Here is a 25,874-nt window from a genome sequence, read left to right on the forward strand (position 1 = left end):
ATCAACATTTTCATATAGCTCTGTCTCAGTTCTCCTAATTTGATTCTCTAGTGTTTGCATTTCCTGATGAAGCAGTTTGGTTCTGGTACTTGTATAACTAATAATTTCTCCTCTTTTATAGGCTTTAAATGCGTCCCATCTAATACCAGCAGTGGTTTCGTCTGTATTAAGTGTGAAATAGTCATCAATACATTTTTCTATAAATTTGACAAAGGTTGGGTCTTTTAGATATTGGACTTGCAATCTCCATTTTAGAAGTTGCTTTGTTCCAGCCAAATTAATCTCAGTAGATCACTGATTACAATATCACTGGACCAGCATTTTTTAACGTTGGTCAATAATTCTGGTGAAATCAAAAAGTAATTGATTCGTGAATAAGTTTGATATGAACTTGAATAACAAGAGTATTCACTGTCCAGGTTTTGCGTCCTCCAAATATCAATTAATTCAGGTCTTTCATATGACTAATCAAAATGTTCCTGGTCTGAATATGTGTTGTATCTGTTTGAGTTAATCTGTCCAGTCCTGGGTCAAGAGTGCAATTAAAGTCTCCTCCTATAATATTGAATCCTTCCAATGCAGACATACTGTAGTAAGGAATAGCCTTTCATAGAAGGGTTGACCATATAAATTTACAAGTTTGATCTTTTTTGTGTTACTACTTCCTCTAATACAATAATGTACCTCTCAAGAGGATCTTGGATAGTATTCGTCACCCTAAATGGCACAGATCTATGAAAAAGTGTTATAACCCCCCTTGCATGTTTTAGATGGGGCGTGGTGCACCTGTCCTGGCCATCTCTTGGTTACACACTGTATTTCTGAGGCCAGCAGGTGTGTTTTCCTGTAAAAAGACTACCTTGGATTTGAGATATTTTATCCTATTGACTACTTCTTTCAGTTTGGACAGTTTTGTTATGCCCCTGACATTCCAACTTGACACTATGACATCCATGTTATTTTGTTTTGCTCTATATGTACTCTTTGGCCCTGAGTAACCATTTGGAATATTAGTAATGGTTCACAAAGAATACAAATAAAAATGAACACAGTATAATTAAGAAAAAATATACAAAACCAAAAGACAGGTGCAAGCACAAAAATTGCCCCACTCCCTCCCCTCCCATAGGAACATAAATACTACTTAAACCACCATTTCCCCTTTTAAAATGGTTTACCCCTGAGGTACGTTGGTCCACTTCTCCCACCTGTTCTCCAGGTCTTAGTTTCAAGATAAGCAATACGCTTGGTGACAGGGCTGAGGGCGGCCTGGCTTCTCTCGAGTGCGTTTTCTGCTTCCTGTATGCGGCGTTCGGCCTCCTCCAGGCATGTCGTGTTAGAAGAGAAATCCCTCTTCATGTCTGCACCTGTACCCTCCATCGTAGTCAATTCATATCGGCTAGGCGAGTGTATATGTTGTGCTGAAGTCCGACCGCAGTACCTTTAGCTCACTTAGGATTACAGCTATGTTAGCCATGTCGCTAACGTTGTCGTCTCGCTGAAACTCGGCAAAGCTGTAAGGTAAAAGGTAGTCTTGCACGTCCGAGTGAAACTATCACAGTGCTTGTTTGCATCAGGGTTAGACATACCTTTATCGATGTTGGTTTTCGAATATTGGTGGTATATTTAGGGAGTCGTAGTTACATTTGCGCAAACTTAGGCTGAGCTCCCTCGCAACGCAGCAATCATGGATGTGGTCACGTGTGGTCACTCAAACCCGATTTTGGGACGGAATTTGGGTCCGGTCCCAAAAATTGTCAAATTAGGAGAACTGAGACAGAGCTATATGAAAATGTTGATCCTGTTAAACTGAATGCGCTGTTAACAGCTAAATATGATAAGCTGTCATTGGACAGAGTCGCCACGAGTCTGATGTGGACCAAGCAGGCGTACTATGACCAAGGAGAAAAAGCAGGGGCCGGGCAAAGACAATGCATAACAAAAAGTAAAATACAGTACTAATTGGCTCCCAGAATGGCAACCTCCTCTGTAGTGGCTGGTTTACAAGACAATCTGCCTTTGGTGTGCTTCCTGGTACCACCTAATTCCAGAATCCGCATCATCTAGCCAAAACAGAAACAGAAGAAGCATTACCAAAATAAGAAATATACAAGACGATAAGAAAACACAACAACCAGAACATAACAGTTGTAGTTCCACTCAGTGATGGATCTAGCAGCCTCTGGTGGAAGTCACTGTCCAAGATCCTGCAGATTCGCTGAAAACATTTCTGTGTGGACGTGCCCGAAGAGCGAATGATCATAGACAATCATAGACAATCTGTATCACCCGCAAGAAGGTGAAAACTGAAATTGGGTCCGGTCCCAAAAATCGTCACCCAGTTGGTCAACCTTGTCCACTCAAGCATCAATGGACCCAGCAATATGCTTGTGCTGGTCTGGAAATGGACACGCGTGGGACTAAATCTGACCATATCAGATAACCTTCATGGCGTTTGGGTGTTGAGAAGACTTGATAGGCTGACCAGTAGTGATGTGTCGGTCGCAAACAAATGGACTCTAAGAGCCAGCTCTTTGAAAGGAACGACAGGAGCCGGTTTGTGTTGTTGGGAGCCAACTGGGAGCCGATTAGTTTTTTCCTCGTTTTTTTTTCTGATGAATGTCATTGGTCAAGATGTGTGGCGGCGTCTCTGTGTCCACACGTGGTGCTCTTAGAGCAGATTCATTCGTGAGAAATTTGCATGAAGAGAATTGACCTATCCGGGCAGTCAGAAACTACGAGACTGTGAACTATGGCATGGCTACAGTGATAATACATGTATGGAACTGGCAGAGTGCAAGGCAGGATTGGAACTGCACATGAAGTACTTTAAGCACACTATAAAACTTCCAACATACCTCAGTGTTTCCAGGATAATTTGCTTGTGATGTGTGGCTGGTTTTTCCATTGGAGTTCATCAGCTGCCTCTGTGTTAATGTCCAAACAGAGCTGTAATAATTCTACCTTTGATCAAAGTTACTTAAGATTTGTCAAATCAAAACACAATCGTTGCATAGCACTTGTATCAAAGCACGTGTTAGCAGCATCTATTCCACAAACTATTACTAGTAGCAACTACAACGGCCGTCGTTATTTCAACTTTTTATGATTTTTGCTTCCTTTCAAAATGTACTGTTGTGACTGTTGTTGTTGTGACTGTTCAATAAAAAAATCTGTCAAGTCCAATATGTTGTCATTGTAGTTTTTTAAAGTCATGTTAAAATATCGTTTCATTCTCGTGAAGCCAATATCGCGTACCATCTCATCTCGTGAGCTGAGTGTATCGTGACCCCCCCTAATTCGTAAGAGTAACAGCACGTTAATATTTATGAGACAGAATTATGAGTCACACAGTGGCTTTAACTTCTACCCACGAGGCTGCACAGTTCACAATGGAGTTTGCTTTTTTTTCCTGCTAAAGAGCGTCTTAAATTTGGGAGAGAGAAAAAAGTGTTGATGACATTGATAGTGTCACGAGTGTCATGTTCTCTTCCTTTGCTATGTTGTTTATTACTGGTCTCCCTGCCATCTCCAACACTGCTCCAGCAACTACTGTTTTTTTGTTTGCTTGTTTTTTTTTGTCTCCCAGTTCCTTAGCTCAAGCATGTTTGTGTAGATTCTCAGTCATCCAGGTCATGGTAATCTGCTAAAGTTGAATTGAGGAAACTGGACTCCGCTTGTTTGTTGAAGATGTTTCACCTTTAATCCAAACGGCTTCTTCAGTTCTAAATATTTAAGTGTGGAGTCTCCCTATTTATGTCTCTGGTGGGTGTGTCCACTTCCCATGCCCGTTTCACCACCAGTGGTATTAGTCTAATCCTGCAGGGCTCTTTTTTTTCTCACACTTCTGTGAAGCCTCATCTCTGCATCCCAATGTCCAAGCTAACGTCACAATAATCATTCATTTCTATGCCGCTTGTCCTATCCCAGCTAACTTTGGGCAAGAGGTGGGGTACACCCTCGACTGGTCGCCAGCCAATCACAGGGCATATAGACAAACCATTCGCCCTCAATCATACCTATTGACAATTTAGAGTCGGCATGTTTTTGACTCCACACAGACATTTGAAACCAGATCTTTCAGATCTCCTGAATGCGTGGCCACATGCTAACCACTGGGCCTACAATGTAACAGAAAATATTTTAATTTCACCTAATATTGGCAAACTGATAAAAATGAACTAGCAAAATCTTAAAACCTATAGATAATATTGAAACAACAAACCCCAATATTCTAAAAGCTTTTTTTTAATTCAAATTTCACACAAGGCAGACATAAAGAAATAATCCAATCTGATCATGTGCCTCCACATCAAACTCAAAATGTGTGAATGAATAACAGCATGCATGTTAGCACAGCCAGAACCATAGAGGTTGACAGCCAAAGCAGCTCGTTTTGAACACACAGGAATTGTCTGTCCCATTGATTAAAAAGCCAGAGTGCTGACTCTGGCGAACTGAAGCTAGTCTAATCAATGTCTGTGTCCGGTCGGCAGCAGCTCGCCGACCCCAAACTTCAGACAACCTCCACCACCCGACTCTACAACTGCTGTAGCTGCCTGGCCCAGTTGCTCTTGGCCCATGAGTACATAGAGCAACTAAGCCTGTGTTAACAGGCCAAAGCCCTACTGGATTAGACTAATACCACTAGTGGAGAAATGGGCATGGGAAGTCACCCCCTCTTTAGTCTTCATAGATTTTGTTAAAACTGAATGTTAAATTTCTTATCTTTTGCTTTTTAACATTGGGTTGAAAATCACACATTTTAGTGACAAAGTGCAAATGTTATTTTTATAACCACAATATGCATGGGGTATCCTTCAATTTTGTATACGTCCATGTTCCACAGAGCACTCATATTCTGATTGGGGAAAAAAAGGTTGCCACTGGAAAGATTAGTGCTGGCACTGACCATGAGTTGCTATAAAGTTCACAACACTTCACACCTGCACAGGAGAATGGGAACAAATATACGTTATCTATCTTCTATGCTGCTCATCCTGGTCAAAGTCATGGAAGGGGCTGGAGTCTATGCAACCATTCACTCACATTTACATCTGCAGGCAATGTAGGGTCTTCAAATAATCTAACATGAAGTAGTATTTTTGGAAATTATCAGAGCACAAAATTGGAAGTTGTTCATGTGTGCCAGTGGACAAAGTTCTAGTTCAAATAAGGATGCTCCCTGGATGCCTCCCTCTTGCATGCACGCACATCTGGCTTTGAGGCAAAAGCAGGGCTCAGTTAGCTTAGTCTGTTGTCATCCTGTGTGCATTCATTCATATAATTTCACATTCGGATTAGCAAAGGATGGATGGAAAAGGACAGCAGGCAGCAAAGAAAAAAACAAATATTTTTCCTGGTTAAGTTTTGACCTGGCGTGCCGCCTGCAGGGATTTCAGGGATACTGGGCCCCATGACAAAAACATCACAAAAAATTTTCATATTATGCGCCCCCACAGTAGAGTCCTTCCATGAAACTACACGTGACAACATTTTCCCCATGGGATAAAACCAATATCTGTCTACACCAACGGCCTTTTAAAAGAATAGCTTTCCACAAGAAATGTTTTACAGGGTGTTAAGTGCACTGTCTGACTGATAACGTATGTCCTTTACTTTCCAGTGGCCGTAAATTGTGTGATTAGAATGTTTTGCATTAATTTTTCAACTCTTCATCCAGTGACCAGCATTGTCTTTTCGCTACTCTTGGCCCAGGCTCCCACAACGGAACAATACAGCAATTCACTTCCTGACCTGATTCTATTGGTCCTGCCTTCCACATCGAGAATGGTTTGTTTTGGCAGGCCCGGGGTGTCTGGCTTGCTGGTGTCATTGAGTCACATCAGCGACCCTGAAACCCCACCATCCCAGACCCCATCAGTGCATCCTCAACCCAATTTCTGCTGACTGTGCTAAACTCACCATGACATAATGTCATTCCAGAGGGATCGTAGCTAAAGCCTGTCTTTCTGGTTCTTAGATATATAAAGAGGGAGCTGTTGAGCAAGTTGATCCATTCGCTGTTTTCATCATCACTCTGACCTCCACCTCTTTGCCTGCTGGACTCTAAGCTGAACAGCCCCTTTGAATACCTGAGCAAAGCCAAGCTGTGCCAGACTAAAACCTCTTAACAGCCACGATGGATATTGCCATTCAGCATCCCTGGTTCAGACGGGCCCTGGGCTCTGTCTACCCAGCTCGACTCTTCGATCAGTTCTTTGGAGAGGGCATGTTTGATTATGACCTCTTCCCCTACGCTGCCTCCACCATAAGCCCTTATTACAGACAGTCCCTGTTCCGCAGCTTTTTGGATTCTTCCAACTCTGGAATGTCAGAGGTAACAACTGAGCTGACAGTGTGTAAACTGTGATTAAATGATTAATTACGTCCTTCCCTCCCAGGTGAGGTCTGACAGGGATAAGTTCACAGTCTATCTGGACGTCAAACACTTCTCTCCTGACGAGCTGAGTGTGAAGATCACAGATGACTATGTAGAGATCCAGGGCAAGCATGGAGAGAGACAGGTGAGTCTTATCAACTCATTTTGGAAAATATTACTGCTAATGCCCTTGGCTAAAGTAGCTGACTTTTCTCTGTTGCAGGATGACCATGGTTACATCTCCCGCGAGTTTCACCGACGCTACCGCCTCCCTTCCAGTGTGGACCAATCAGCCATCACCTGCACGCTGTCCGCAGACGGCCTGCTGACACTGACTGGGCCAAAGGTTGGCGGGGGGAGCGAATCCAGCCGTAGTGAGCGCAAGATCCCCGTCACTCGTGATGACAAGCCCAATGTTGCGGCCTCTTCCTAAAAGCTTGAGTGGTGGGTGTCAAGCAAATTGGATGACAGTCTCCACTCATTCTTCCTCATTCCCTAACACTCGCTTCACTCTTCCCACTAGATTGTTCTGTTGTTCTTAGCATAATCTCATAGAGCATCACTAGTATTTTTTTAACAAAAATGTTCCTGTGAGAAAGTTTAGGTCAACTGGTCGAGTTTTTTTCTGCTGATAAAATGTACAATGTTACACTTGTCACAGATTTTCCATCTGCAAAATTCTCCAAGCCTTGACGGCTTCCATTACTGCACAGACCATGAAACTTCTCCTCACAAGTCTCCAATATATCCTGTCTTGTAGTTTATGCCTTGTTAACTGGATACCTCTACACTGAGAAGTCCATGCTAAAGAAAAAAAAAATAAAGCTACACAATTAACAACATATTCTAGTGTGCTTCTCTCAAACCATTTAACACAAGGGTGTCCGAACCTTTGAAGGAATACGGGGGGTGAGGGAGCACTTGGATACATTTTGTACATTAAAGATGAGACAACCAATCCAATGTAAGTCAATATATGCTAAGCTTTCTGAATAAAAACAGGTGACAAAGCAAAACAGTGCAATATCTAATAATATATACCGGTATCTATAATAATGAATAAATTGTATTTTTAGAAGATGCCATGGGCCTATAAAAATTAGCTGCAGGCCGAAAATGGCTTCCGGGATGCACTTTGCACACCTCTGATTTAACATATTGTGAACTGTAGTTGCACTAAAGTATAAACACAGTAACTAAGAACCACATTTTTTGTGAAACAAAGTACATGTGAGTTGAAAGTGGGCAAAAATCCTCTTTAATGCTCTTTGCACAGACCTCTAATATGATTATTTTCACAAAAATGACACAATCCAAGTCAAACAGTTCCAGTTCTTTAAACAGAAAAGGCTTTTTGGGACAAAATATGAACAATGAATTAAACATGTAACTGTTCTAATTCCTCTGTACCCCAGAACAATACACACTGATCAAAAGAGAAATAGAGGGTTGAAAAGCACTAAGGCATGTCACAGGTTGTTCTGTTCACATCCCCGACCCTGAAAACACACATAGATTTATGTCATCCAACATCACTTTGCTGGAAGGTTGAATTATTCTAAAGCATTTTCAGTTGTGGTCTGATGGTTTTGACCCAGTGGGGTTGCTGTTAGTGTGTTTTAAATATCTAAGTAACTCCCTACCAGACTTTATTTGAACCAAATCCTCATTCCAGTCATGTACAGTGTTATTTCATTGAACTCAATTCACAGCCCTAATGACACCCGCCCACAATATTTTGGAATGTACTGCCGTCATAGATACCTGTTTGAGCACCTGGATGTCTTCCAAGGTCTGTTGCGCTATCAATCTCAAACTCGGCTCAACACTGGAGGTAAGTCGGCTAATACGGGCCTGGAGGTCCAAATCCATTACAGCGGTGGCCAGACGGTCATGCACTCCATCTTCCATCAGCACTGACTGCAGGAGACGCAGGGAGTGCAGGCACACCTCCCAGGATCTGTCTGTTGCGCAAACATGAGCCAATCAGCGTGGGAGACAATAGCAAGACAAAATACTCGAAGATGACAGCGCCCTCCAGTGGCTTTACGTGTTATTGAGGGAAACAGCCACAGTTTCAATGCCATAAAAAACTTCAATACTGAATAAAAATTAATATTGATATGCAGTGTGTTAGTTTAAAATCTCTTTTAATTGAACAATTTTAGTCTGCTTACTTGACATTATGCATAAATTGTGGTTTTGGTGCATGTATATGGTGTGTTTGCTGCATACTGCTGTACCCTCAAGAAGAGTCCAAATAAGAGGCAGCAGTCCTGGGTTCTCACTCATGCACTTCAGCCCCGTCACACTGATACTGGCATTATAAAGTGCCATTAGCACCAACCTGTGGCAAAACACCAGCATATACAAGTAGCATGCATGGTAAAAAAAAAAAAAAAAAAAAAACACACCTTGATTAATTGAGCATCACATTTTGGATTGACTTTTGATTTTAAGTTTGACGACTGAGAAAAAAAGCATTCACAATATGTCATTCATATCTTTGTAAGGTACAAATCAGCAGGGGATTATGTGAAATTGAATTTATAAATGTACTTACTTTCCTCCACTGCACACACTGTACTGTATTTAGTGGTGTGAGTGTCTGCACCCTTTCTGATTTCTTATTTTTTTGCATGTTTGCCATACTTAATGTTTCAGATAATCAAACAAATTTAGATATTAGTCAATGACAACACAGCTGAACACAAAATGCAGTTTTTAAACTAAACTTTTTATTATTACGGGAGCAAAAAAATCCAAATCTACATGGCCCTGCATAAAAAGTGATTGCGCCCCCTTGTTAAAACATGACTTAACTGAGATTAATTGAGATCAATCAGTCTGGAAAAGGTTATAAAGCCATTTCTAAAGCTTTGGGACTCCAGCGAACCACAATGAGAGCCATTATCCACAAATGGTGAAAACATGGAAGAGTGGTGAACCTTCCCAGAAGTGGCCGGCCAACCAAAATGACCCCAAGAGCGCAGCGACGACTCATCCAAGAGGTCACAAAAGACCCCACAACAACATCCAAAGAACTGCAGGCCTCACTCACCTCACTTAAGGTCAGTGTTCATGACTCCACAATAAGAAAGACACTGGGCAAAAACGGCCTGCATGGCAGAGTTCCAAGACGAAAACCACTGCTGAACAAAAAGAACATCAAGGATCGTCTCAATTTTGCCAGAAAACATCTTGATGATCCCCAAGACATTTGGGAAAATATTCTGTGGTCTGACGAGACAAAAGTTGAACCTTTTTGGAAGGTGTGTGTCCCATTACATCTGTCATAAAAGTAAAGCCACATTTCAGAAAAAGAACATCATACCAACAGTAAATTACGGTGGTGGTAGTGTGATGGTCTGGGGCTGTTTTGCTGCTTCAGGAGCTGGAAGACTTGTTGTGATAAATGGAACAATGAATTCTGCTGTCTACCAAAAAATCCTGAAGAAACTACCGGCCATATGTTCATGACCTCAAGCTGAAACCAACTTGGGTTCTGCAGCAGGACAATGATCCAAAACACACCAGCAAGTTCACCTCTGAATGGCTGAACAAAAACAAAATGAAGACTTTGGAGTGGTCTGACCTGAATCCTATTAAGATGCTGTAACATGACCTTAAAAAGGTGGTTCATGCTGGAAAACCTCCAATATGGATGAATTACAACAATTCTGCAAAGATGAGTGGGCCAAAATTCCTCCACCGCGCTATAAGAGACTCATTGCAAGTTATCACAAACGCTTCACTGCGGTTTAGCTGCTAAGGGTGGCCCAACCAGTTATTAGGTTTAGGGGGTAATCACTTTCTCACACAGGGCCATGTAGGTTTGGATTTTTTTTCTCCCTTAGTAATAACTGCATTTTGAGTTCAGTTATGTTGTCATTCACTAATATTTAAATCTTTGATGATCTGAAACATTTAAGTATGACATACATGCAAAAAAAAATAAGAAATCAGGAAGGGGGCAAACACTTCAGTTCACACCCCTATATAGTGTATATCCATCATGTTTCATACTCAGCACCCCAGAATTTGATGATGTCCATGGACTTCACTGACTGCAAAGGATTTTCACCCAAGTACTTACGGTATATTTACAGTGTGTGTTGGACACACTCAATGCTATACTGTACCTGTAGCTGTAACTCTATATGCTAAATGACGTGTTTTTGTCAAAGCTTTAGGCCCTGAGATTTTTTTTTTTTTGGCGGGTTGAAAAAAAGTCATGTCCATACTGTGCCGGATTAGTAAATTGTTGCGTCCAGACTGGAATGAATCACTCAGTGAAAACGATGTAATATATGCACAACTACGTGTGAGCTGTGAACAAACACGCGGGCGGAACCACATGACACACCAAACCATAGAAGAAGAAAGAACGCATGTGCATAAGTGCGTCATCTTCCGCTCCGTAAGACTTACAAGAAGTGGAATTACTTCTGCGAGTAATTATGGAGTATAAGACAACAAAATATGAGGAGAATGTTGCTTGCTTCTGGTCACGTGACAGCTGAAATGATAAAATACACTTGGCCGTTTTGACCTGAAAACGTTTCCATGTGATTAGGGCTTTAAATTAAAGCTGAAAGTCTACACTTGAATCACATGTTGATTTATTTATTGATTGATTATTGATTGATTAAAATCAATTCTGTTGGTGTATGTTGTAAAGGCATAATCTTAAAAAAACTGCCAATGTAGCTCGGTTTGTCAACAACACTGACAGCTAAGGATTTTCTCTATTAATAGTTGCGGTTACATTTACAGTACCAGTTAAATGTTTGGACGTACTTATTGCTGTAAATGAGGTGTGTCTAAAGTTTTGACTGGCAATGTATAAACACACACGCATGAATAAAATTGTGTTTTCTGATTAAAATTTTCTGAAGAAAATAGCCACTTTCGAGATGAGATGTTTCTCGGAATTCATTGGCACGATCGCCGCACCAATGCATCGGTGCTGGTGGAAGAGATCAGGAGGAAAATCGGGGATTATGAACCGCTGCTGGACACAATGAAGAGAAGGAACCTGCAGTGGTTCGGACATGTCACTCGACGGCCAGGCACACTAGCGCACTTGGTAATGCATGGTTGGGTGGATGGGCGGCGAGCTCAAGGAAGACCAAGGAGGAATTGGGTGGATGATGTGAGGATATGGGTGGAGAAGCTGGAGGAAATCTGCATGAGAATGGCGCAAGAAAAGGAAACCTGGAGAAGGACATCTCAGTGCCCCAACGGCAGAAATGCTACGGGTGTAACCTGAACTGATTCTGCCTCATTGATTACCAATATTTAAAAATTTGCATATCATTCCTTTTCTTCTTGCTAACTTTAAAAATGCTGTGTTCATACTTGCAGTTCGGTATTCTGGAAGTTTCTGCTCTTCACAATTTCTGCCAGTTTCAGCTATGCTTTGCATACGTACACTTTCAATTTTGGGAAGACACCCGGCTTCATCAGTTCTAACAGCTTTATCAGTGTGTCCAACAGATCATGTGCCAGTAGGAAGTCCCGTCCACAGGTTACAGCCGCAATGTCTGATTGGCGGGAAACAAGAGCAGTTACAGGTTTAGGTTCATTAATTGAGCTTTCTTTTATGCTTCTGGCGAATGACTGATCTACAAGAAAGCAAGCTCTTCTTACTAGTAATGGTTCCAGCTAGCGCCAAAACAAACTGATACTCTTGGGTGTTGTGTTCCACAAGTGAACTCTTTGCTGTTTCATCCAGAGTCCTAACAAAGCTCTCCAGAGTCTGAGTCGCTACCACCAGAAAGGCCTGCAGGTTTCCCTACACCACGAGCATTGCACACACAATAGGCAAACCACATCACGGTAACACACATAGACAGAGAACACTAACGTCAGCCAGCCAATGTTTAACTGTGTCCTCTCTTGCAGAGCAGTTCCACAGCAGACTGCAGGCTGCAGAACCCAGACTGGAGCAGAAGTCTGTCTGCTGCTGCACCTCAGCTCGAGTCTGCCAGAGCTGCTCACGTAACAAACATCTCTCCTACAGACACACACAAAGCACACACAATTGTGATTATGAGATGTTAACTTATCTAATGTGATATTAACCAACAATGTTAATTATTTTACAGTAACACCAGTAGAGGTCCACACATCAATGTGAGTGTTCTGCATATGATACAATTCACATTCACCTCACTCCTTATTAGGTGCAAAATAGGTGCAGAATTGCTCAAATTCAAACGATGCCCAACCCTAACTAAAGGAGGTATTTGCTACCTCCAACAAGTAGATTATGTTTTAAATGCCAGTGCTCTCTGTGTGTCCCTTATTAGGATGATACAAAAACTACACACCCAACTTTCATTACTCACTCTACGCTTGTGTAGCTAAACAAAGTAACCAAAATAAACCACCACCATCCAGTTATGCAAAATTGAACATTATAATCTTTGTAACGGCTCAGGATAGATAATCCTGATGTACCTAATGAAGTGACCAGTGTGTGTCTATTTCCTGTTCATCTGAAATGCTTCTATTAGCCTGAGACTAGAGATACTGTAATTGTCCTAAAACTGAAATAAAATATGTCACTCAGTCTAACCTCTCTCTCCTTCTGGCATTCGGTTTGTACCGCATCCAGTCTGGACTGAAGATGAAGACACTCCTGACGCAAATGTTCCTGCTCCTGTGTAAGATGCTCCTTCACTACACACAGACACACACACAAACACATAATGGAAGAATGCTGGGAAAATAGTTTTGAAGCATGACAACATTAGCTTATATGGCTCTTCAGATTCACACACAAAGAAGAACATCATATTGTGGCAAAGCAGCATGTGTGTGAATGCTCTGTCTCTCCACAATCACACAATCAATAAAGCAAGGTGGTTTATATGGGTTTTTAGGATCTTCATATTGGGAAGAGCCAAGCAACATCTGCTCTCATCCATCGATCCATCCATCCATCAATTTTCAACTCTAGCGGTTCCCAACCAGAGGGCCCTGGCCTGGTAACAGTTCAGAAAAAATCCTCAGGATCAAAGTTGGTTTGCACGTGCTAACTTTCGAGAGTTGAGAAAATGAAGAGATGAACAACAACCTTTCTAATGGGGCTTCCCAGGCCAATGAGGACAATGGGGAGACAAAATCCAACCAAAATTATGTTAGCATCTATCTGAATGGGGTTTCACTGCTTCCAGGCATACAAATGTGCCAAACTATTTGTTTGTTCAATGTGTGTAGGGAGAAGTTCATTGCGTGCATCATTTTATATTAAAGTTAAAAGGCACTATCCTGAATGGCATTGAAGATGTTATTGCCATTCCCATCCAAATACTGGTCTAAGACTGAATTTTCGACACTGATAACGACCAAAACGAGACTCATTAGCAACACAAACAGCAACCTTGTCACTCACACACATCAAACCACATTCGAACCATCTTCTTTCTGGAAAACAAAATCTAGTCTCGTACCAATGGTGAGTCAGTATTCATTTTGTGTGGTTTGCAAATAAATTTAGCATTTCTTTTTAGAATGCAGTTATTGACTTAAGGGTGTTGGTTTGATTTTGTGCAGTGATAGACGCACGTGTCTGCGCCTTACGACACACACGTGTGATTACAAAAACATTCATAATGGTTTTTGTGCAACATGTAAGCGAGTGCTGGTGGAAACAGCGGTGGACTTACCATTAGCCAAAGACAGGCAATTGCCTAGGGCCCCGAGATTTCCAGGGGCCGCTAAACGTCTCATAAAAAGTGACAATTGATTGAGGAGAATGCAGAGAGATGAAGCTGAGAGTGACATTTTCATCACATAATGTGAATTATGTGAAGCACTAAACTATATTCAATGTTGTTTAATGTTCCTATCGATTACAGTAAAAGTGTTGAGATTATTCACTTGTTCGGTAATAATAATAATCCCCCAGGAGGATTTCAAAGACTTTATTTAGCTCAGGAAATAGGAGAATTTTCTAATATTCGCACTTGCTAGTAGATGATAAACATTAATATTTTAAATCATTTTTTGGGGGGAGCATATGAACATGACTGTGTAACTAGCAACTTAAGTTGACAGACAACTGTAACAGATATCAAAAGCAGGAAAAGTGGCCTAATTTACATAGCAGTACTCCCATTTTGTAAAAATTAAAATGAAAGTAAAAAAAGAAGGATGTGTAGGATGCAAATGACTGGGTTTGCCTTGGGCCCCCAAATGACTGAATACACCCCTGGCTGGAAAACTGCACTTTTTTGGGGAAATTTTCCCATCAATCACAATCCTTTCTGTCAGACATGAACTCACGTCTTTCTCTTTTCTGTGTGTTCTAAACAGAGAAAAACTTCTAGCATGAGCAGGTAATGGGATTTATCTATTCCCCCTATAAAGTACTCTATTAAAACACCTCCAACAACATCTTATCATTTTATATACAGTACATGCACATGCTCTGAGCATGTATTAACAGGTACATTTATGTTAACATGTAAATATTTACAGTATTTTGCTGTATTTTGGTCATTTTAAGCATTACCAGAACTTTGATTTCACCCATAGCAACAAACACTACTTTCTTCAACAACAGCAACATAGAGATAGCCTTTGCTACCCAAAACCCCATCGACTTCGTGAGAGTCGACAATAGCTACTACTTTTGTACTTTTTACTTCTACTCCCCCCAGGCAGAGAATACATTGCTAGATGCTCGGCCGATCCAGCTATTGTGAAACACTTAGCTATTCTTGTAGCATTATCATGTAGCACTGGTGCTAAATGTTTCATGGACAAAATAAGAGCATAATAATGCTCTTACACTTACACTTACAATGCCCACTCTCACTGTGACGCCGACTGATGATATGGCTGTATCTGTCAGTACAAGACTTGCGCTCCCCATTGAGCCAAAAATGCTGAGAGCAAACGAGCATGTAGCTGAGTCTTTCTTGCGATGTTGTCGGGTTCTACGTTGAGAGCCAGTGTCCGCTGCTTCAGTTTGTCCGGATGTTTAGTTGGCAGCGTGTGGAATCTCAAAGTTGACCAACTCTTCATCTTATTGCCACGACCTTCGTCTATACACGTGCGAGGCATGATTTATAACATAGCATTAACTTTCCCAAACTCACAGGTGATGTAGCAGCAACAGACCCTGTAGCTAATGCTGCCTTTAAGTGGTGGCCTGAGGCGTTGTGAGTAGCGCTGTGTCACTACGCCAGAAAATTAGTTTTTCTGTGGTAGCTCCTATATAAATATATATTATATAAATATATAAATGAATATAAATATATAAATGAAATGTTGTTGGCAGGTTTTGGAGGTTTTTTTCAGAGGGCTTTATAGTCAAAATACTGTAATACTCCCATTACGTGTATTGTTAGCTGCCTCATGCTAGCTGTTTTTCTCTCTTTAGAACGCACAGAAAAGGGAAAGATGTGTGTTCATGTCTCACATAGGATTGTGGATGATGGGCAAAATTCCCCCCCAAAAGTGCAGTTTTTCTTTAAAGATAATGCACACTGTGCAAACTGTGTAATTAGGCAGCCTGGAAATGATGAGGCAAGGCCGTCTCTCGCCCTGACATGTAGCTTTGTTTCTGTAATGGATTAGAGGAAACATTAGAGGTTAGTCTCCTAGTACTATGTACTGTAAATACTTTTCATTTTCTTAGTCATCCATGCATCTCTGTGTGGAGTTTGCATGTTATCCCCTTGCGTGTGTGGGTTTTCTCCAGGTACTCTGGTTTCCTCCCACATTCCAAAAATCTGCATGTTAGGTTAATTGGAGACCCTGAGGTACGGTAAGAATGTGAGTGTGAATGGTTGTTTGTCTATATGTGCCCTACGATTGGCTAGCGACCAGTTCAGGTTGTATCTCGCTTCTTGCCCAAAGTCAGCTGGGATAGACTCCAGCATACCGGCAACCCTAGTGAGGATAAACGGCATAAAATATGGATGGATGGATGGATGGATGGATAATCAAGATATTCACACAAATCAGCTTTGACTTTGGAAAACAGCGGTCAACATTTTTGCCTTTTTCTGACCAAACCACTATTTGTGTTTGCTTCATATTGATTTGGTCTGTCTAGGATTACTCGATTAATTGCAACAAAAAGCTTCTTAATCATTCAGTAATGTGTTAGTTGAATTCACTTGTAAAAAAAAGTGAATTGTTTAAGTTGAGAAAGCTGACCTGTTTGTGTTGCTCGAATTTTGTGAAGCATCTCAATCAGCTTCCCATTCACAACTCTGGGCAGGAACTCCCGCAGCTGCATCACCTCTGTAGTTAACTTTTCTAGGTCTCTTTTCCTCACTTTAACAAAACCATCCTGTGGAGAAGAAGATGAGGAACGCCAAGTTCAAGAGGTCATTTGAAGATACATTCACTGGACTACATCTGAAAAATGTAATGAGATCCAGGAAGATAACTATCAAAACCTCCACAAAGTTTCGTTTCACAATATAGTGAAGGTTGTAGGCAACGTCCCATCACAACGTTATTTCACTGACACTGCAATTGTGAATCAGGGCAGCCTAGTTTTTTTGGTTATTCATAGATCGCTATCATGTGTGTATGTTTTGCTGATGTGTTGAAAATCTTTCCTGGTGACTAGCTAGCGTGCTGCTACTCTTTACATCCATTCTCATCTTCAGTCATGCTAAGCTAGGAAGCATATGCTTCGTTTCAATCGTTTCACTAGCAGCCCAGGATCTAGCATTGTTTAAAGAGACTCACTGTCATCCATTTGCTAGTCTTGCGATACCCGGTGCATGTGTTTAAATTGATTAATTTAAGGATTTATGGCTGATTCTTATCTGCTACCTATGCAGCCGCATCCCTCGCTAGTCAAATTGGATATCCGGTCGGATCGGTTTCTCGTTCACAACCACAGTAATTACTATACTATAGTACTGTGCATAATTAGTAATGATTCAAGATCAAGATTTGTCATCGGAAGCAATACAACAAAATTTAGTTTAGCAGCTGAAGATAAAAAAAATAAAGAATAATTAAAAGCATACGCACAAGCAGCTTTAAAACACTAAATAGACTAAAAGAATGATTACTCATCTTGTACAAACTGATTACTAACTATCCAATCAGATTGATCAGATTCCATCACAATCCTGCCCCATGGCAGATATATTTCTATTGTATCTGGGAATTAATATCATGTGCTGTGATATTGTAGACCACAACACATTTCCTTCTGTGGAATTTCAATGACTGTCTTCAAAATATGCACACAATTCTGAGAGAAATGTATTTTGACATAACTGTCCATCATAATTATACATTCTGTCACATCTATAGTTCAAATGTTTTCAGAAAAGCAGTAACAAAGAATCTTAGCATTGTGGTAGGACAAACATCTCATGAAAATGTATGAGTTTACATATTCACGGTAATCAATAAGAAAAGTTTCAGTTAAAGCTCAATCTTTTACCTTAGCTCCATGACAAATGGGTAGGGACGTCCCGCCGAATGACGCAGACATGTTTTGCTAGGTTGATTTCAAAAGCTTGCAGGATGTCGTTTATTCTATTTGCCTTAAAGGAAAACAGCACAACATAAGTACAAAATTTCTTAGTTAAAAAGCTATGTATAAACCACCAAAACTATCCACGTATCATTTAATAATGACAGACTGGTGTTGCATGAAGCAGAATTAAACAATCTCCTTCCGGTTTCATTTCCGGGTTTTCCCTCCGACCGCCAAACGCCAAAGGAATCGAATGAAAGTCTAATCCGGGTTTTACGAATTTCCAGGTGGCGAGAGAAGATTATCTCTCCTTCCTTTGTATTTGAAATGTGTTTCGGCACCGTTTGACCAGGAAACATCCGAGAGCGCTTTCAGACTTTACCCATGTCCATAGAACAAGAAGTAGACTTTCTGAACGATGATGAGGCGTTCACGAGCCGATTCCCCATACACCGCGCTTGTCGGGATGGAGATGTTGGCGCTTTGATGTCATTATTCCAGAATCACACTCGTCTGACAACCGAAGACTCTTGCTACGGCTGGACCCCCATTCACTGGGCAGCTCACTGTGGACAGGTGTGGATTAAGTTGGAAGTTGGCATGTTTCCTGTATGCACCCGCAAAGTCTTGTCGAGAAATGCACACTCAGTTTTTGTGCTTTATTTACTGTTACGTGTGCGAGGTTTTTGGGAGAAACAACAGTGACTGAAACCGGAAGATTATGAGCGACTAGTTTTTCTTATTTGAGCGCGCTGTTGCCAACTTTTCAGTAAGAAAAGTAGCTATTGGCTATGGTAGAAGTCGATACAGTACGTAATTGTCTAATTTGCATGTGTTGTCATAAAATGCTGTAGGCAAAAAGCATAACCTCGTAGGAGAGACAGAAAAGTCAGTAAACACCTTAATTTTTGAGAACTTTTTAAAATTAGCATAATTGAACAGCAAATAGCATTATGCTGTGTTATTATGCTGTACACTGCCGGCTTGTGACTGCCTTTGTGCGGGGCGGAACTGTCAACAGCACCCGCTGTTGCTCATTGAGAACACAATATGCAGAACAATACGCTTTCAACAATATGCTTTCACTTTTGAGTCCCCAAATACCAGAAAACTCCCAAACGACGCCAGAAAAAGTCGCTAGATTTGTCACTAGTCGCTTTTGAGAAAATATGTCGTCAAGGGTGATTGGAATGTCACCAGATCTAGCGACAAAATCGCCAAGTTGGCAACACTGTTAGAGCGTCAACCACGATTGTTAACGTAATCCATTTTGTACAATAAAGTTGTGAGGTGAAAAAAGCTGGCTCGTAGGGGTGGGCGATACTGCAGCGTTTATATCTCTTCGATACTAAGTAACTACAGGGAAAGAATGACAGATACTGATAACGATACTCTTTAGTTGAAACCTTGCAACATCATTGACAGATTTTTCTCATGTTTATAATCAGAATAAAACGCAGGACAACGATTGTAATATAAAAACATTTTTATGTAACAAAAATACTTCCATTAACAAAGTCTTGTGTGGAAAAGTTGAATATTATTAGTGGTACACGCTGCTGTCTTTTGTGCGGATGGCACAGTTTCGATTGCCAGCCAGGGCCCCAAAGCACACAGACATTAGAGATGTCCTGTGCCAGTCCCAAGCCCGGATAAATGTGAGGATTGCATCAGGAAGGGCATACAGCATAAACACTAAGCCATATCGAACATGCTATTGACTCGCTGTAGCAAACCATGATGGGAAAAAGAATTATCAACAAAATAATTAATGATTCAATGTATTATGTACAGATGTTTGAGCCAACAAAGGCAATATTGCAGAATAACTAAACAAAGCAAACATTGAAAAAGCAAAAAATCGTCCCTATTCAAATTCTTTGGTTTTTTGGGGGGTTTTTTTGGACTTATTCTCCAAGCTTGTAAACAATATATAAATAACAATACCAACAGTCTAACCCACAGATATTGGGGAAATTAACATAGACGAGAACTGAAGTGAACATCTATTATGTTAGTGTGGACGCGATACTGATACTATTCTTGGTGTCGTTACTATCTGCATTTGGATCTAACCGCCTGCCTGTACTTGCTGCGCTGTGAATGGTTTGGGAGGAGCCCAAGTTTACATACTGTGAACTTCAAAACCAGTGGGCGTGACCTTTTCTTTCTTGGTTTACCCAAACAAATAAACAATTATTTAACAGAAAATATATCATTGTTATATAATATGTATTAGGGCTGGGCGACATATCGATATTTTTAAAATATCAATATTTAATTGAAGCACGATATCTCAAAACCAACCATATCGTTGATATCGATATAGACTGGATTTGTGCTGTATCTCCCTCATCCCTGCATGCAGGAGGAGGGGCGGAGCAGAAGCCCGGCCGGCGCCTCCAGTCAGAGCAACAGTAAGAATGTGGAGGTACTTCGAATTCAGAGCATAAAAAAAGTATTTTCCACCACCTTGAAACGTGGCACAAACTCAAAATCGAGGAATGTGTGAAGCTGAACGCTGTCCTGTTGCGTTCTTCATTAAAGGAAAAGCAAAGTGGTGTGCTATTATAAAGAGGTGCCCTATCATATTGATAATATGTGGTCCCCGTTGCAACAGTGGGAAAAAGGCTTTAAAACCTGTTGAAAACGATGGACTCGCGATATCCAGCGAGCTTCGCAGTCACAATTATGTAGCAAGACAAGCTCCACCGCAAATGTACAAGGAAGTTGCTAAGCCGATGCAGTTGACAGGTTGGTGTTCCTGGCACAATATAAATACATGCTTGTGTCTTCGAAAAATGTTTACCAAAAAATACTACCGTTCAATTGAACGTTTTTTGAGTTACTAACAATTTAAAATGTTGTCTTAAACCCGGCACTCCTTCATATTTTGTTGTTTTCTTATTAGCTGATGATTTGAGCATAGCTAAAGGTTTGTTATGAAAAAGATGACATTTGGCTTTTCCTGTACTTATTTCAAAAAGAGAATGGCCTACTTTTATTTTAGAGGCTATTTTTAGATAAGATTTTTTAATGTGCATCTTGCATGAAGCTTTAAAATAAAAAAAAAACATCCTCATGTTAAGTATTTATTTTAATAAAACAACTTGACACACATATTGGGCGTTAATTTTGTCAAAACTCACTTTGCTTAAAAAATATACGGGGATATATATCATATATCGATATTCAACCTAAATGTATCAGGATATGAGTGTTGGTCCAGTCCTAATATGTATTTTAATATGTAATATGTGTTGTATCTTAATATGTAAAATTGGAAGTACCTGAACGGCAACAGTGTGCAGATCAAGTGCAGCAGTTGTCAGTATAAAGTAAAAGTTGATATAATGTTGTAGTGTTTCAGTTAATGGTATGTAATTCACAAGAAAAGTTGTATTTGCTGAGGGAGAAATGTGTTGTTTTTTTTTATGAAAGAGAATATGAACAAAATACAATATGATATCATAAATTGAGAAGTATGACACTTCCAACTTTTTGTCTTGGGGGATTGATTAAAGAAACATGTAAATAACAATGACATTTTAGAATACTGTACTGCGTTTTTGCATTAATTATTTAGCAAGACGAAACCAGGTTTTTCTTCTTAAAATTATATAAACAATTATTCTCTCACCTCTTTTCTTATGCAGGTTTTTTTAATTCACTGCTAACAGTGCATTTTTCCTACAGTTGGAGTGTGTCATACGCCTGGTGCAGATGGGTTGTGATGTGAACACGGTGTCTAGTCGCTTCAGCCAGACCCCAACACACACAGCAGCGTTTGGCGGGCATCCTCACTGTGTGTTGTGGCTATCACAGGCTGGTGCAGACATCAACCGGCAGGTCAGCAGCAATATAGTATACTGTATGTATGAATACTAGACAATCATAAAAATTCCCATTCATGCTACTATATGTCAAAACATTTATTGTTTTGGCAAGTATTGACACAAGTGCTAATCTGCAGGGAAGCCTGGCCACCTCTTCCAATTCCACCGGGGGAGTACAGGTACAACGAGGCTACTGTATACTGTATATCCACACTAACACGAATATTTTCAAAAACGCATGCACTGGAAAATTAGTGGAATACAGCCCATTTGGACTCAGTATCTTCTGCCTCCCCTGGGATGCAGGTGAAGCTCTGCTGGAGGTGTTAGTTGAAGACTTGACAAACGAGAGAGACTGCCAAATGTTCCCAGCGCACCTTCACTATACGATTGGGTTTGCCAAGTCTGTCCGCCATCCTCCCCCGACTGGTGGTGATCAACTAAGATACAACTGGATAGGAAGATACAGCTACATACTGTAGTCGATCATAGACCTGCAGCCCAAGTGTCCTGATGCCAGGTGGACTTATGGACCTGACAGCATAGGGAAGTAACCTTCTCCTTCACTGGGGGTGACTCCCAACATGTAGGCACCGAGCTAGGGGGCTATTAATAAATGCACGCCAACTCGCAGCCTCTCCGCTGCAGCAACTCAAGAGTAGGACAGGGTCCAGCTCTTCTTGAGGAACTTTGTACCAGAGCCTGACCTGTAGGTTTAGGTGAGTCAGACTATGTCTAGTCGGAACTTCTCAGCCTCTCACACAAGCTGAGACTCCTTCCCCAAAAGGGAGGTGCTGTTCCATCTCTCAAGAACCAGATTTGGCTGACAAAAACCAGGTTGCCCAGGCGCCCATGCTCATGGGCTTACGGGGGGGGGAAACCCCAAGTGGCTTTTTCAGATTTGTCCCAGCCGAGCCCCTTAGGAAGGCCTGATCACCAGGCGCTCTCCAATGAGCCACTCCTGCGGGCCTGACTCCAGGGTGAGGCCCTGGTGTCCACATTCGTGCGACGTGCTGTGTCTCCTTAAGTTCTTTTCCATAGAGTCTTCTCTTTTTTTGGCACATCACAACAGATCTGTTTGCCTTGTGAACACTAACAGGAGCATATAGCTCTGGACAACATAGCTGCTGGGATCACCCAGGCTGAAACCAACTTGGGTTCTACAGCAGTACAATGATCCAAAACACACCAGCAAGTCCACCTCTGAATGGCTGAACAAAAACAAAATGAAGACTTTGGAGTGGCCTGACCTGAATCCTACTGAGATGCTGAGGCATGACCTTAAAAAGGCCGTTCATGCTGGAAAACCCTCCAATGTGGCTGAACCACAACAATTCTGCAAAGATGAGTGGGACAAAATTCTTCCACAGCGCTGTAAGAGACTCATTGCAAGTTATCAAAATACTTGGTCGCAGTTATTGCCAAGGGTGACCCAACCAGTTGTCAGGTTTAGGGGGCAATCACTTTTTCACACAGGGCCATGTAGGTTTGGATTTTTTTCTCCCTTAATAATACAAAGTTTCATTTAAAAACTGCATTTTGTGGTCATTTGTGTTGTCATTGATTAATATTTCAATGTGTTTGATCTGAAACATTCAAGTGTGACAGACATGCAAAAAAAAAAAGAAATCAGGAAGGGGGCAAACATTTTTTCACACCACTGTATGTACTATGTCCTTGCTGTGATGCTAACCTCTCAAAGACACTCCTATTTCTGAGTACAATACAATCCTATTTCTGAGTTTGCATCTCTGGTTTCAGGACTTGACAGGTGAGGCTCCTATCCACAAGGCCGCCAGGGCAGGAAGCTTGGAGTGCATCCAGGTGCTGCTGATAGCAGGCGCAAAACCACAGTAAGTATTGTGCAAAGTTCATAAGAGCTTCACAGGTTGCCTCTGGAATCCTCTTCCACGCTTCCATCCACACCTGGGGCCCAGTTTACGAAGGGAGGGCGTCACACCCTGCTTCAGTATGCCACAGTGTATGTTGGCATTCATGTTTGACTCAATGAACTGTGCTCCCCAGTGCCGGCAGCACTTGTGCAGCCCCAGATCATGACACTGCCACAACCATGCTTGACTGTAGACAAGACACACTTGACCTTGTACTCCTCACCTGGTTGCTGCCACACACATTTGTGAATCAAATAAGATGATCGTCATCAGACCACAGAAGATGGTTCCACTAATCCATGTCCTTAGTCTATTCTCTTCAGCTGTTTGAAGGCTTTCTCATGCACCATCTTTAGAAGACAGGCTCCACTCAGAACAGGCCTCACCACGGTCAACCAAAGAAGCAACGTGCTCAGTGTTATATCCAGAGGTTGTGTTTGGAAAATTGATGCATGAGTGCTGCCAACATTGCTGCAGAGATTGAAGGGGTCAGAGGTCAGCTGGTCAGAGCTCAGACCATCGCCGCACTCTGCATCAAATTAGTCTGTCATCCCAGAAGGAAGCCTCATGTAAAGATGATGCACAAGTGAGCCCGCAAACAGTTTGCTGAAGACGGTCACGCTAAGGACATGGATTAGTGGAACCATGTCCTGTGGTCTGATGGGGCTGAGCTAAACTAATTTGCTTCAGATGGTGTTAAGCGTGTGTGGTGGCAATCTGATGAGGAGTACGAGGACAAGTACAAGGACATGGACATGGTGGTGGCAGTGTCATGGTCTGGGGCTGCATGAGTGCTGCCGGCACTGGGGAGCACAGTTCATTGAGGCAAACATGAATGCCAACATACTAAATACTGTGACACACTGAAGAAGAGCATGATGCCCACACTTCGGAAACTGGGCCGCAGTGCAGTATTCCAACATGATAAAAAAACAAGCTACGGGCGGTAGATGGCCCCCAAGCTACACTTTGCACACCCCTGACCTAAACACTATTGAGTATCTGTGGGCCATCCTCAAATGCAAGGAGGAGTGCAAGCTGTCTAACGTGCTGAGGCCTGAAACAGGATTCAAGAGCCAACCTGTGATGTTCTAGTGAACTCCATGCCCAAGAGGCAGTGTTGGGAAAATAATGATATCCACACTAAATATTCACACTTTGGGCATTTTCATGAGGGGTCTACTCACTTTTGCTGCCAGCGGTTTAGACATTAATGGCTGTGTGTTGACTTATTTAAAGGCAACAGTGAATTTACACTGTTGTACAAGCTGTACACTGACTACTTTACATTGTATCAAAGTGTCGTTTCTTCAGTGTTGTCCCAATTACCGTAACACACGTGGGTTGTCAGTACGCTTCAATAGGCATACTGTGTACACTGTACTTACTTCTGAAGGGTGTGAATTTGGGACAATTTTTGTTGTGCTGTCCCAAATCAATTACTGTTACCGGAAATAACGATCCCAATATTTACCCGCTTCTTATTCTTCTTCTGTTCACGATTTAACATTTTGAGTGCAATATCCTGGTACTGACAGTGCTCTGCAGCTCGCCCTACTTCTCAGCGTGAATGAACTGTTGGAGGACATTTGTTGAACGTTTGTTGATGAATGAACAATCCTACACAGGTCAAATGGCGGCACATAACAGACCAGAATGGTACAATAAAGATTAGATTGTGGTGTTCCACTCAATCGTGTTCACTATGCAGTGTAAGGAACGCCAGTGGGCAGACTGCAGCTGATCTGGCACGCAGTCACGACTCAGTCGACTGCCTTCGCCTCATCTCCAACTTGCTGCAGCTCAGTGAGCCCCGGAACGAAGAGGAAACAACTGTGGAGGGCCCTCTCTGTGGTCCTGGTCTGCTTGGCAGGAAGAGGCTGCAGTCCTCTTTTGAGAATGGTCACATGAAGAAGGCAAAGAGAGGTGAAAATGACTTCCTATACTGTATATTCAGTAGCAACATACCTGGATGATGAGTTGCCCTCAGAACACCTGGATGTTGTCTGTTGTGTTGCAGATGCGTTACTGCAGATGCATAGTGCTGGAGTTGAAGACAGCATGGAGTCCAACCCTCAAAGTGAGTTCACATCACCGACAAATGCGACAAACATGTTGTGGGTTAGGACAGGAAATTATTGCAAAAAACATGTCTCGGTTTTTGTACACTCTGTTATCTTACAGCCAAACATTGAGACTAACAAATTCGTTGAGTGCCCAAACAAAGCAGTCACGCATTGACTTGTCAGGGAATCATTTAATCCGCTTTATTATGTGGTGTGTCTGGTTTATTT

General features: G+C 41.6%; 3 protein-coding genes across 10 annotated transcripts in view; 2 read left to right on the plus strand and 1 right to left on the minus strand.

Annotated features, from left to right (window-relative positions):
• Nucleotides 1–18,581, minus strand: hsf2bp (heat shock transcription factor 2 binding protein). 3 transcript variants are annotated; one of them, XM_054768949.1, is made up of 11 exons: nt 18,235–18,581; nt 17,817–17,919; nt 16,562–16,697; nt 12,966–13,069; nt 12,252–12,401; nt 12,035–12,179; nt 11,817–11,928; nt 8,626–8,729; nt 8,147–8,346; nt 2,859–2,927; nt 1–2,063 (listed from the first exon to the last, which is right to left on the minus strand). In XM_054768949.1, the coding sequence occupies exons 2-11, from the start codon at nt 17,865–17,867 to the stop codon at nt 1,959–1,961; spliced, it is 1,176 nt and encodes a 391-aa protein (XP_054624924.1). In that variant the 5' UTR covers nt 17,868–17,919; nt 18,235–18,581; the 3' UTR covers nt 1–1,958. The 3 variants fall into 3 exon arrangements, with proteins under 3 accessions (XP_054624924.1, XP_054624933.1, XP_054624942.1); XM_054768958.1 differs by lacking the exon at nt 2,859–2,927 and having other exon boundaries at nt 17,817–18,572; XM_054768967.1 differs by lacking the exons at nt 1–2,063; nt 2,859–2,927 and adding an exon at nt 2,934–7,881 and having other exon boundaries at nt 17,817–18,572.
• cryaa (crystallin, alpha A) lies at nt 6,005–7,224 on the plus strand. The gene is made up of 3 exons (XM_054768980.1): nt 6,005–6,340; nt 6,405–6,527; nt 6,606–7,224. Exons 1-3 carry the CDS (start codon nt 6,143–6,145, stop codon nt 6,813–6,815), a joined length of 531 nt encoding a protein of 176 aa, XP_054624955.1. The 5' UTR covers nt 6,005–6,142; the 3' UTR covers nt 6,816–7,224.
• The window catches only part of ankrd10a (ankyrin repeat domain 10a), a 9,649-nt gene continuing 1,867 nt past the window's right edge, over nt 18,093–25,874 (plus strand). For 2 of the 6 annotated variants that reach the window (XM_054768892.1, XM_054768901.1), the window contains exons 1-7: nt 18,093–18,428; nt 20,221–20,283; nt 21,549–21,701; nt 21,826–21,867; nt 23,450–23,541; nt 25,292–25,506; nt 25,601–25,660. In XM_054768892.1, the coding sequence (XP_054624867.1) occupies nt 18,237–18,428; nt 20,221–20,283; nt 21,549–21,701; nt 21,826–21,867; nt 23,450–23,541; nt 25,292–25,506; nt 25,601–25,660 (817 nt within the window). In that variant the 5' untranslated portion in view covers nt 18,093–18,236. Of the gene's footprint in view, nt 18,429–20,220; nt 20,284–20,321; nt 20,607–21,548; nt 21,702–21,825; nt 21,868–23,449; nt 23,542–25,291; nt 25,507–25,600; nt 25,661–25,874 lie in introns of those variants that run through there. The other 4 variants (XM_054768910.1, XM_054768919.1, XM_054768935.1 and 1 more) reach the window with 4 other exon arrangements.

Source organism: Dunckerocampus dactyliophorus, chromosome 1 (genome assembly GCF_027744805.1).
Source record: "Dunckerocampus dactyliophorus isolate RoL2022-P2 chromosome 1, RoL_Ddac_1.1, whole genome shotgun sequence".
NCBI classification, from domain to species: Eukaryota; Metazoa; Chordata; class Actinopteri; order Syngnathiformes; family Syngnathidae; genus Dunckerocampus; species Dunckerocampus dactyliophorus.

Excerpts from the sequence above, each read along its gene's own strand:
- cryaa (XM_054768980.1), top strand. The coding sequence starts at position 6,143 with ATGGATATTGCCATTCAGCATCCCTGGTTCAGACGGGCCCTGGGCTCT. Across the intron at positions 6,341-6,404 it reads CCAACTCTGGAATGTCAGAG|GTGAGGTCTGACAGGGATAA; the intron begins GTAACAACTGAG and ends CTTCCCTCCCAG. Across the intron at positions 6,528-6,605 it reads GCAAGCATGGAGAGAGACAG|GATGACCATGGTTACATCTC; the intron begins GTGAGTCTTATC and ends TCTCTGTTGCAG.
- hsf2bp (XM_054768949.1), bottom strand. The coding sequence starts at position 17,867 with ATGTCTGCGTCATTCGGCGGGACGTCCCTACCCATTTGTCATGGAGCT. Across the intron at positions 13,070-16,561 it reads AATTCGAGCAACACAAACAG|TGAAGGAGCATCTTACACAG; the intron begins GTCAGCTTTCTC and ends GTCTGTGTGTAG. Across the intron at positions 8,730-11,816 it reads GTCTTCCCAAAATTGAAAGT|GTTGGTGCTAATGGCACTTT; the intron begins GTACGTATGCAA and ends GTTTTGCCACAG.